Source organism: Coenobita brevimanus, chromosome 100, assembly GCF_032717465.1.
Source record: "Coenobita brevimanus isolate Jiangsu-jjx chromosome 100, ASM3271746v2, whole genome shotgun sequence".
Taxonomy (NCBI): Eukaryota; Metazoa; Arthropoda; class Malacostraca; order Decapoda; family Coenobitidae; genus Coenobita; species Coenobita brevimanus.
This window is the reverse complement of record NC_137053.1, coordinates 195,001-208,218: the sequence shown is the minus strand read 5'-3', so window position 1 is coordinate 208,218 and position 13,218 is coordinate 195,001. Positions and strand designations below refer to the sequence as shown.

The following is a 13,218-nucleotide window of genomic DNA, read 5'->3' as shown; positions in this document are numbered from 1 at the left end:
GCCCTATCTAGCTTAGTCGCCCTTTCCCCTAACCTCGTGAATTCCGTCATCATCATCATTATCATCATCAAATTCTTCATCAGTAATCGGTAACGGTTGAATGTTGAGTGTACTAATGCTTTAGATGGCAGCATTTTATTTGCTGCTACTGCCATACTGTTTTAGTTGGAAACCTCCTGCCATATTGATTGGAACTTCTCAATTAACCTTTGACAGGGAGCGTCTCGGTAATAGATTTTGGCGTCCGATTGTCGATTGCATACAGGTGTTTTAAATATCTTCCACTGTCCTCAAAAGACTGCTGACGATTAATATATTTGGATCTGGAAAGCGCCAAACAATTTTACTCATCACAGGAAATCTTCTCGTCATCCAGGGGTTAATCTCGTCAGTCCAGCTACGCATTGTTTTATCTATTTTGATCGAGCTACCACCATTATATTTGGGTTAGGTTAGGCAGGACCTCTGGTAGTGAAAGCCGAATGAAGTCTCCATCAAACCTCTCTGTTTCGTAAAATCTCCATTACTCTGAATGTAATCGTTTGTAAGCACAAAAAATATAAGACTTAATTACAGTACTGAAGGCGTTAATGAATACAGCCTGTCGATTAATGCTGGTATGTTTCCTTTTTCAGTTTTTAGTATACCGTGTAAAAAAATATCCTGGGAGACACTGTTTATCACATTATTTATTGGAGTGTGAAAAGTTGGGACTGATTAGCCTAACCCCGGGCCCCTACGCTCCTGATGGGATAGAAAAATATTGGATGATGAGTTATGGATGGAAATGTTATGAAAGTACTGCACGATGGCTGCTCAGAGGTGTGTGTGTGTGTGTGTGTGTGTGTGTGTGTGTGTGTGAGGGTAGAGGGGCTGGAAAGAGGAAATCTCCATAGCCTAAGGTGGGACGTCTGGTGATGGTGATGATGATGATAATGATACCTTCTGTTTCAGTTGCGTGTGTATTGTACCGTTATCAGTCTTGGTATTTCCTGCGCTACACCTGACCTGAGCTAAGGGGTGTTAGTAAAAATATCTTGTGTAAGATTGCTTTTTCCACAGTTTTCCATTAAATCTAGATACATGTTTGTTCTGGCTGCTTACAGATGATCTTAGCATAGGAGTGCCATCTCTTTCTAGCTGCAGCCGTTTTAGTTACAGTTTCAGTTTTCTTCCATTTGTCATTTTGTTCAGTATTTTCCACAACCATCACTATAATTGTTCCTCTGTTGTTGGAATCATAAGACGGTTTTAGTAAGTTCAAAAAGGTAACTACGAACACGGGGATGTCATTTTCGTTTACTCTTGGCATCTCCTGACAACTTTTTTCAGTTTACAATATACTTTTCGACTAGGAAGTGTTAAATATAGCCTTACTACTCTACACCCTTTCAATATAAGACACTTTTCCTAAGCTGAATCAAATCGTCTAGTAACAGTAACAATTAATCAGAAAGGACATCATCCGATTTTATGGGGCTAAACCATAGCATAATGTCGCTTTCACGTATAGTTTTCTTTCATTAGTTATCTTGTTTGGTATTTCCTGCGCTACACCTGGGATGAACTACAAGGAGGAGGGATTGAAGAGGCTGGATACTGGAAAACCCCACAGCGTTGAGTGGAAAGTTTGAAGATGATGGTGTTGGTGATGATGATGATAACAACAAGAACAATAATGATGATGATAATAATAATAATAATAATAATAATAATGTTGTTGCTTTGTGTTTCAGTGCCCATATTGTCGTTATCTGTCCTTTCCTACTACACACTGAGTTGAGGTGGAAGAACTGCAAAGAGGGAATCCCCATAAGGCGGAAAGTGCGAGTGTGTTCACCCTCACGTCATACAATTTCCGTTTCTAATAGACAGAGTCTCCAAACGGATATTGCGAAGCTTGACTTTACCTTTCTCATTTGGGGAATCGCCCTTTTTATTTTTTTTGAATCCCGATGTTTCTCCTGAAAGATTACGAAATAAAATTCCTCTTTACGTCATGAAGGGGGTTGGATGTTGGCTGAATAGCACGTCAAAGGCACAAAGGACTAAGTTACAGAGTACCGGTGGTAATATTAGGGATGGTAACTGTGGTAATCTGGATGATGCAGTGGCCTTGTATCTTAGGATTGTGACTGAATAACCCGCCACAGACTCAAAAGCGTAAGTTACAAAGATGAAAACGTGGCTACGTGCCTCATGGCGCCTCCCCCCACCTTTACCTTTCTGCTTTTTACGTCACAGATTTCCCGTTTGAAACTGATGTATTCTCTCGCCTGATATTACGGCATGAGATTTTACTATTCATTCCCGCGTATATATCCAGATATTTTCCGTGAGAGAGAGAGAGAGAGAGAGAGAGAGAGAGAGAGAGAGAGAGAGAGTTGTCAGCTACTCCGTCAAAAAAAAAAAAAGAAAAAAAAAAAAGAAACGGGAACAGAATTCTTGTAGACTGTATAGAAAAGGACATAAAACTTTTCTGTTTTCCTTTGCTGTCAGTATATTGTGGTGTCATCATGACCAAGCTACTTCTGTGTCATCTTTTTCTGCTCCTGGACGATATTAGAAAACCCATGCAGTAAAGGAATTATAAATACGATGTTGCTCTATCATATTGTTGGTACTGCTAAACGATATCCGCTTTTGTTCTATCCATCTACTATTCTCAGTCAATTATATTCTGCATAACAGAAACGTATTACTGTATAAGTAAGTGTGGTTGTTAGGTATAATCTCCATCCATCCTTTTAGTGCCATGACCTCAATTATCCTCGCTATCCTCAGGCTATGACCTCCACAGGCATCATTCATGTTATAAACACACGACAATATTCAGCTAAGAGATTCTTGGTAGTGGAGGTAATATAAACATGTTACTTCTACAGTATAGAGTGAGATGGGATGTGTGGAGCCCATGACTGAACCACACACGTAACACTACACTCACCAAGGTCACAAGAATTCAACCACAACACTCAAGTTTTAGGTTCCATTTAGGTTTAGATTCCTTGGATAATGAAAGTCTGGGTTGTGTGGAAGGTTAGTTGAACTAGTGTCTACATTTCATGGTGACGTGACTTGTTGACTTGGAAGGATTTTGTCCTTTACCTAAGTACTGAAGGTGTGTATGGGTGGGTGGGTGGGTGGGTGGAAGTAACAACAGGTTTAACCCACCTCAGACTCTGCAAGTATATATCTCTATCTGTTTGTCATCTTTCTGTCTGTCTGCTGTCTATCTGTAAATAATTAATACCATATTCTGTAGGGATGTTTCTTTTATCGAAAATACCGTAATTATAATGGCCACACAGTATGTGTGTGTGTGTGTGTGTGTGTGTGTGTGTGTGTGTGTGTGTGTGTGTGTGTGTGTGTGTCTCCTTTCATTATCAACAAATATGACATAAACTGACTTTGTTTAATCTGGTTGTTGAGAAGTATGGGGTTGCCGTCCCACCCAGTCACCTCGCCGGCGGCATTGAATGTGATGCGTAATCGACCCAAGTACTTGCCGAACGCGTAGGCTTGAACCACGGGCACTTTGCGACCAGATGCTTGTGTTATCACTGATGGGTAACTGGCGACACTCACTTCTGTGGATGGGTCTTCACCTGTGGGATGGAATGGCGAGTTTACTTTAATTTCTTGTTTGTAGGAAGTAGGGTTTGGATGATGGTGATAATTTTGGTTATTGCTGTGATGGTGATTCTGATAATAAATGAGAACGCAATAACAACCAACCCCGTATAGTAGTTGATTTTTATTTGTGTTGCGGGTGTGTGTGTGAGAGGGTGGGGGTCTCTCCGTCAGGAACCTCATACATTACGTTTACTGTAAGAGCTTCTTGACATAGCAATATGAAAATTACTCAGCTGTGCAATTGTTATGTAGTCCATTTATTGATTTGAACTACAACAGCCTAACCTTGGCGCCCTACACCTCAAGGATGTTTGTGGGTCCTGTCCATACCATGTTTATTACTGCAAAATAAAGTTAAGATGACTATTCAGGTTCTGACGTCGCTTCGAGACAATGTAGAGAATTAATTGCTGTGTGTGTGTGTGTGTGTGTGTGTGTACAGTATATGTAACCGGGTGGGGATGCGAGTAACGATGTGTATATTGGAAGGTCGTTGATGAGGCGGGCTGATGCAGGATCGAACCCGGGATCTGCACTCGCATAACCATCATCATCATCATCATCATCATTGTCGTCATCAGCACCCAGTTTCCATCTATTAAAATTGATTCAGCAATAGGCAGACGGACCAAAAATGTTATGTTAAACCCCCTTCATACAATCCTGGCTACGCCCTTGATTGTGATGTGGTATGTAATGTTTTATGTTGTATTTTGATATGTTATATGACTGATTCGATGTGTGTTATGTGACTGATTGATACGTGATTTGTTTCTCTGCTGTGTTTTTTGCGATGTTTTATGGAGCTGATATGTCATGGTGATGCATTTCATGGTGTGTTATGTGTTATTTTGAAGTATTATGTCGTATTATATGACTGCGGTGTGTTGCGTGACGCGTTACTATGGTCTGATGAAGCTCTCGCGTCGTGTTGTAGTATGATGTTATGTGATGTGCTGTTATGGAATGCTGTATGATCGTATGATATTATTCTTAACATTATGCATCATCCTTCACCACATAATTGTCGTAGGACGGGACCTAAGCGGCCTTCCCTTTGGTCACCTAAAGCAAAGACACCGATTAGAATTTGTAAAAGGCGGCTTAGTCTTAGATCGTTAAATGCTGCCTTTTTTCTTTTCTTTGCTTCTATACTTTTTTTACAGTGTCTTTTAGGTTACAGGGCTCTTATTTTGGTCAGCATTCCTGCGGTATCGCTTATTAAATCATACACCGTCTCTCTCTCTCTCTCTCTCTCTCTCTCTCTCTCTCTCTCTCATCATACAACTGTTTTCTTATATAAATGAGGTAGAAAAGATTTATAAATAGGAAAATGAAAAAAATACCGTTCCTACCAGTTACTATTGCTACCAGATTCATGTATTGTCACCAAACTTATGTGATGCCACCAAATATCCAGCAGTATTGGTATGCCCTCCCACCACCACACCCACCTTCTCCACTTCTCCCGTATTTGGACTGGATATAAAGGAATCTCTCTTGTTATAATCATATTCCTACCTCTTTCAGGCCACCTACCAATTACTTATTGCTACCTAACGCTCACCAGTGTAAAGGAAGGTATTGGTATGCCCTCCCACCACCACATCCACCTCCTCTACTTCCTTGGCAATATCGATGTCCTTCGAGTACCCGGCGTGCCCCAAGGCAATTATTATATCCACTCCTTTTTCCTTCAGTAATTTGGCCTCCTTTCTCACTGCTTCTACTTCGTCTGTGATTCCGAGGTGTCTTGGTTTGGAGATGACCTGCAGGAGAAAGATTTATGTGCAGTCGGGTTGTTTGCGCCAGACAGCTTTGGGTCCCTCCCTCAGCTTGAATATTGACTTGTGATTACACGAAGTTTCAGTGAGCCTTAGTTATGCGGTAGGAATGAGTAACCTTGGTTTCTAGTCAAGTCATCCCTTCAGTCTGTCAACACATGGTCATTAACTGAGCTAATGGGGGTTGAGTCATCTTGTTTGCTAGTCAAATCATCATTTCAGTCTAGCTGCACATGGTCATCAAGTCATGTTACAACGCATGCACACTCTTGTATCTAGCTGCTGGGTAAAATGGTCTGGAGTTAGCCTGATTCCTGAGAGAGTTTTTATGGTATTGCTTGGCTAACACTGATTTAACGAGTCCATAGTAAGATCACCGTTTAAGGTTAGATACCGGGTATATTCATAAGAATCCACAGTAACAATCTTCTGGTGTTAATCTAAGTTCTAAGAGTCCATGGTTACAAAGCCGTTTAGAGTTAGCCTGATTCCTTGAAGAAGGAGAAGGATTATTGAGAGGATAATGAAAAGCAGGATTGTAAGAAAGTGGCATTTGTATCAGTTTGGTAAAATCTTACGGTAATTGCCTGATTTTTGATGGATTCCATGGCGCATTTGTTCTAAACTGGCTATGTTTAATTACAAGTAAATTGAAGGGTGGATTTCACTAGTAATAAAGGAGACTCATTCCTACCACATTAGTAAGGATTATCAAATACAGTGCAACAACTACTTAGTACTGAAGTTGTAGGGCTACAAAATTCACATCTTTCAGAGGATATCTGGTAGTGAAGTGGTTAATGAAGGCTGTATTTAACCTCTGCGGTTGGAAAAGCCTCTCATGTGCTAAATAAATCGTCTAGAGATTAGAATAAAATACAGAGTGGTCCATAAATTGTGCTTTACTAGGACCTCACTTGGTGATACGGTATATTTCTTATGTGTTGGAAGAACGACTCAGTCAGCTCTGTGCACGTGGAGGTAACAGTGGGAGTAGGATATGAGTAAATGATACAAGGTAGCCACTGATAACGTTGCCTGAGCCGTCCCCACCACACACAAGTACTCACCCTTTGGAGCTTAAGAATTGACCTACTTGTACCGTTTGTTTGACCATCTCAAGACCAGAAACTCAATCATACCAGTGTTTCAGTTGTGAGGTATCCGACTATTCCAATCTTCCTTCCACCTTTCTCCAGCACCACGGACTTCGTATACAGTCCTTTCATTTCTGGTTCATCATCATCCACGATATTGGCAGAAAGGACGGGGAAATTCACGGCTTTCAGGAAGTTCACAACACCATTTTCACCGTCTATGCCATCATCGAATTCGTGATTGCCGAATGCCTGTGGAAAATGGGATAAAATTATGTTACGATCATTAGATAGGGAAGTTTTCGTGTAGTTTTTTTTTTTTCTCTCTCTCTTACTGTTATGAGAGAGAGAGAGAGAGAGAGAGAGAGAGAGAGAGAGAGAGAGAGGAAGGATAAGCAAAATAGGGATATAACACATTTCATACTGTATCTGTGTGGAGAAAAGGTATGGGTGTCAGGTAAATGTGAGCGGTATACGGGCGGCTGGACACAGACAGCAACATAGGATGGACAGAAATAACGTTTTATTGGATATTTCTGTATGGAAAAAAAACGACAAAGGTGAGAACAGACATGAAGATGATGATGATGATGGAGACATTTCACATACTTTTATCTTTTTCACTTCACTTTCTTGCATCTGGATCTTGCTTACCTCTTTTATAATACTGTCAATAGCATGATGATAATGATGATGATGATGATTATGATTATGATATGACTTTATTTCAAGGTTGTTAAATATCCATGAATGTGTAACAGGAAAACAGAACTATATTGCTTTATATAAATCTCAGTTAGATAATTATATATTCATAGGAAAATATTATAAAATTGAGCAGAATATGTATCGTAAATACTGATTATATAAACGCCTGTTTTAATATTGATGATTCTGTGTGTGTGTGTGTGTGTGTGTGTGTGTGTGTGTGTGTGTGTGTGTGTGTGTGTGTGTAGTGAGAGAAGTGCAAGTAAAAACAGAGATGTTGTAATAGTTGTTTTTGTCTGTGTCAAAGTCTGCACTTATATCATCAGTACATTAACATGTAAAAGGACACGCTACACTCACGCACTTCAAAATACCCGTATGTGTATTGGGGAGAAGATGAGTTGCCTTTATGCTGGCTCACACCCTGTCGCTCTGACTTGATATTCACGTCATGCAGATGTCTTCAGATACTGAGAGAGAGAGAGAGAGAGAGAGAGAGAGAGAGAGAGTGCTCCGGAGTCTGTGTGTGTGTGTGTGTGTGTGTGTGTGTGTGTGTGTGTGTGTGTGTGTGTTAGGGGTAAAGAAGGATGAGGAAGTAGCAGATGTGGAGAAAGAAAAGAAAACAGTGGAAGAACGGAAGCTGTGTGTGTGTGTGTGTGTGTGTGTGTGTGTGTGTGTGTGTGTGCGTGTGTGTGTGCGTGCGTGTGTGTGTGTGTGTGTGTGTGTGTGTGTGTGTGTGTGTGTGTGTGTGTGTGTGTGTGTGTTAAGGGTAAAGAAGGGTGAGGAAGTTGCAGATGTGGAGAGTGATAAGAAAACCGTGCAAGAACGGAAGCGGTGTTGTGCGTGTGTGATGTGTGTGTGTGTGTAAGGGCTGAGCCGTGATTGGTGCAGATATGAGGCGCATGTTTGTGTGTGATTATGGTGTGCTTGTTTCACGTCAGTGCTGTCGTCAACACACGCACGCACGCACCCACGCACGCACACACACACACACACACACACACACACACACACACACACACACACACACACACACACACACACACACACACACACACACACACACACACACACTGTACCCTTCAGCACACAGTCAGGGCTGAGCTATGTTGCAGGAAGTCTCACCAAGGAGATATCAGTCTTATCCGGGTGGCTGACCAACCTAGCCCAGTGTTGCCTTCTGTTTCCATCCTTCCTTCCTTCTCTCTCTCTCTCTCTCTCTCTCTTTCTGTGTGTGTGTGTGTGTGTGTGTGTGTGTGTGTGTGTGTGTGTGTGTGTGTGTGTGTGTGTGTAACTCGCAGCGAATGAATAGTTCTGTATAAGAGGCTCCCTATTTGTATTGCTCTAACACCATACTGTTTTCCTTGCCACTGACCTAGACCAGTAACGAAATAACTATCCCTCTTTGGCAACCTGATGGAGCCACTTAAGCCCTGTAATGCATTAAATGTGTGTTACCGTCCCGAGGTTGGATTTCGCCATAGGAATCTTTAGGCGCCAAGTTATCCTCAATTGAGACACTATTAAGTCTGCTTTCTCGTGGCCTTTGGAGGATCCCTGTCACCTCTTATGTGACGATTTGTTTTGCGTAAGGCGTGATGTGTTCTTGTACGTAATAATGTCTTTATTAAAGTGACCCAGTTGCCTTATCCACTAAACAAGAGAATATTCAAGATCCGTCCTGTGGAAAACGTAATTTATAATGGATACTGAATACTGATGAATAATTAACGAGTTTTTGTAATGGCAGTGAATCATGTGTAACTCGTAGGTGCATGCCTAAGTGGGTGGTTCAGTATCAGTGTTGGCGTGAGACAAGGATGTATCATGTCCCCGGTCCCTCCTCTTGTTGGACACGAAGGCCTCCTAACGCCTCTTCCCAGCCGATTTATTTTGCTTATTACACCTTATTACCCTTTGCCATTTTATATAAATGCTTCTGATATTGCCATACTCTGCACAAATAGAGTACAAAAGGATAATAACCAGCCATATCCAAAAATAAATCGCTAAGATTAAAAAATAAATCGCTAAGGAAGAGGTGCGAGGGAGCTTCCTTAACCAGCAAGAATACGGGCCCCAGTACTGTATCGCTGCTAACGCCAGACGATTTTATTCAGCTGAGAGTGAGTCATAGGAGCACGAGAGAATTACAGTACTTTCCTTCCGGACACATTTGTATTGTTAAGCTGAATTAAGTAGCCTGCAAGTAGTAAGAATAAGGCTATAAACATTTCTGCCGTCCTTCGTCCAGGTATAAAAGTTTTAGCTTTCCTTCCTGAAACGATTGTTCTGACATATTATTAAATTTTGTAGAGTTTATATTTTGTATTGTTGCTTATTGTATGGTACGTAGATGCTGGGAGTGCTATTGTTGTCAGAGAGAGAGAGAGAGAGAGAGAGAGAGATGAGTACAGGTGTATATGTTTAGAAAGTATTCGAGAAAAAAAAGTCAATAAAGAGAAAGCTAGAGAAAGTGAGAGGGAGAGAGTGAAAGGAGGCAAGAAAAAAAGTAACATTGAAACCTATATTAACCTTTCTGTGGCGTAGGGTCCCGAGGCTAGGCTAAGACAGTTCGGAACAACAACTTCTTCATTACGATGGGATGCCTGGAATCTGGTAATGCTCTACGGACGCTATAATTTAGTTTAAGGCAGATTTTTCGAACTGCAATCGTTGTTGCTGTAGCCGTAGATGCAAGTGAAATGTGAAATCGGTGGACTGTGGGCTTAAATTCCCCTTCTCCTCGTGTCCACCACCCTGCCCTCGGGGGATAGGGAAGTACTGTATTTAAGGGACGTTTGCATAGCCAGGCAGTTGAGCCGGACAGTTACATAGGTGCCTCCATCAACCCCTTCAATATTGTACCACTTGGCCTGAAATTGCCGTCACTCCATCTCGAGTGCTAAGTTGCAATAATAGACTGATACCAGAATATGTTGCTAGTCACTAAGAAGTGCTGTGGGAAGAATTTCGAGCCAGAGCATTTTTTTTCTTTCTGCCAAAGAACTACGTGAAACAGGCTATAATGTATGAAAATCTGAGCCAAGTTAAGTTGAAAGAACTATAGAGGTATGTCTTGAGTAAAATCTTAGATGGTGGTAGGAATACAATTAATACGTCATGAAAGTGAAGGGGTTGTGAGGCCCCGTCCAGGTGGCTTTAGCAGACTCCCTCCTACCAATGATGATGATGATGATGATGATGATGAAGATGGTGGTGGTGGTGGTGGTGATGGTTTTAATAATAATAATAATAATGGTGGTGGTGGTGGTGGTGGTGGTAGTGATGGTGATGAACAGCGTGTAAGAGGAACGGAAGAAAAAGTTGCTGTAAGATTGAATTCTGACCTAAAGTTTCCAACATCTATGGTCAGAGACACCACAGGTGAGAGGAGGAAGAGGCAGAAAAGGAAGATGAGAAGGAGGAATGGATGATGATGATGATGATGATGATGATAATAATAATAATAATAATAATAATAGAAATACTAGTAATAATCATGATGACTGTGGTGATTATAATAATAATAATAATAATAATAATAATATGAAAAGGAAGAAGAAAAAAAGAGAGGAGGAGGAACAGATGATGAAATCATCATCATCATCATCATCATTATCATCATCGTATTCGTCTTCAGAGTATGGTTGTAGTAGGAGTAGCAGCCTAATTCATCATCAGTCTCAGAAAGCATATTACGGTGTTCGCGGTAAAGGGTTTATTCAGATTCGAGTTTGACAGCTGATTTCAAGTGTGTGGTTTGACAGGTTTAGTGATCTATATATTATTCAGGGTAAGGTCGATCCCACCTCTCTCTCTCTCTCTCTCTCTCTCTCTCTCTCTCTCTCTCTCTCTTCTTCCTGTTCAGCCATTTTTAGGTGACCCTCGAATTTTCGAATGTGCAAGTAATGGAGACCTTCAGAGAGAGAGACAGACAGACAGACAAACAGAACAATAATTACAGACAAGTGACAGACAATTGAAGAAAGTAAAAGTTACATAAGCCACACATACCTCACGGTTCTTGAGAGAGAGAGAGAGAGAGAGAGAGAGAGAGAGAAAGAGAGAGGGTTGAAAATCGTATTATAATCCGAACCACTGCCTGGATTTTTTTTTTTTTTCATTTTATGTATATGAATGGGACTTATTAATTTAATTCCACCAGAAAATTAACTTTCTCGCATTGTGCAAGGAGAGAAAGAGAGAGAGAGAGAGAGGTATGTCAGTTGCTTCTCACAAAAACTCGAAGCTGATTTTAAGATTTATCGCAAAAATCCTTTATAAGGAGACACTTAACTCGTTCAGTCCCAGTACCTGTTATATTCGTGTTACCTCCTTATGATTTTCTTAAAGATGGGAGGATGTCTGCTATAGTCCTTTCACCTTAACCTGGCCTAAGTTTTCGTCTCGTTGCAGCTTATTTCACATTGCTTATTGACAGAAAAAGACAATACTACAACTCTGCCTTCTTATCATAGCACTTCCTGATGACCTGCATCATATTCTAGTATTATGTGTTACAGCTCAGCAATAAAGATGGAGACAGAGCGAGTTTAGGCCAGGTTGGGGTAAAGCGGATATAACGAAGGGGTTAATGAAGGCTACCGGTATATCTGACCTCTCAAGTTCGAAAAGTCTCTTGTAAGCTGCAAAAAATCGTGTGAAGGTAGACAGAATGAACTTAACTACAATGTCATACAATTGGACAGGTTCACATCAGCATTTCTCAACCTTAACGGGTACAGTATATGCCTTATCTTATTCTCGGCATCTCTATACAAATAATATTTAGGGAGATTTTTTGATGTGGAAGGGTTAGATGTAACCTTAATTAACCCCTTCAGAGCTAGAGGTTCTTCCTAAATTAAGAAAATAATCGTGTGGTGGTGAGAAGAATAAATTAACATATCGCCGGACTGAATGGATTAATATCGGTGTTTCTCAGTCTTTTCTCTGAACTTTAGCAAACTATTTTGGTCGCACTTGACTTGGTAATGGTGGAATTTTTTTTTTCTCTCTCTGTGATTTTGCTCAGTACTTGGATGGCAAAAACATTAAAGGTAGATGACCGGCCTTAATCCCTGGTGATCACTGCTCGTCCCAATTCCATAAGTAATTAACCCCCTCAGTCTCTTAACGTATTTAGTCTTATTCTTGTTCTCTCAGCCTAGGAGAGTCGCTGTTATACTGTTTTTATTCTAACTTGGCTCACTTAGCTCTGTGGCAGAAAGAGACAGTGCTACCGCTCTACACACTTCGACAGCACATCTTTGTGACTAGCATCATAATCTACTGTCAATTTGTTCCTACAACTCAGCGTTCAAGATGGAGAGATGAGAGTTTCAGGCCAAGTAGGAGTAAAAGGAGTATAAGGTTAATTTTCTCAGTGATTCACGCCCGCATTATAGAAACTGAATGGGGAAGGTCTAAATCATTTCTTCCATATCTTTGACGGTCATTCGTGGAACACCTATAATTGCTAGATATGATCTGTCTGCTTCCCTTATTACAGAGTGTAATCAGCAACGATTCAGATAGCTCAGACATGTTCTATCATCATCACGCACCTTCAGCTATCTTGAAGAATTTAGAGCTTGTCCTCACATCGGCGCTTTCAGTTTTTAATAAGGCCCTCAGACCTGTACAGTCAGTGAACAACTATCCTTCAGGCTCCGTCTGAAGAAAATTTACAACTGTCGAAATACCATGAAAACCCCATCTCAACTAAAGTGCACACAGTATTTCAGATTATTCGATTTTTTTTTTTCCCCCTGTATCTTCGTCAAACTTTGGGATGATTCTTGTGTGTCTGTCTGTTCGTCTGTAAATAGTTCTTTATACGTATGGGTACAAATCTTGAGAGTGTAATGCATATATATATATATATATATATATATATATATATATATATATATATATATATATATATATATATATATATATATATATATATATACATATATTTATTTATGCAGGGAAGATTGAACTAA

General features: G+C 40.5%; 1 protein-coding gene across 1 annotated transcript in view; it reads right to left on the bottom strand.

The window, feature by feature from the left end:
- The window catches only part of LOC145414533 (snake venom 5'-nucleotidase-like), a 44,854-nt gene that overhangs the window by 14,309 nt on the left and 17,327 nt on the right, over nt 1-13,218 (bottom strand). Inside the window, exons 3-5 of the mRNA XM_080284052.1 lie at nt 6,563-6,769; nt 5,204-5,405; nt 3,411-3,608 (exon numbers count right to left, since the gene is read on the bottom strand). Coding sequence (XP_080140178.1) covers nt 3,411-3,608; nt 5,204-5,405; nt 6,563-6,769 — 607 coding nt within the window. The remainder of the gene's footprint in view (nt 1-3,410; nt 3,609-5,203; nt 5,406-6,562; nt 6,770-13,218) is intronic.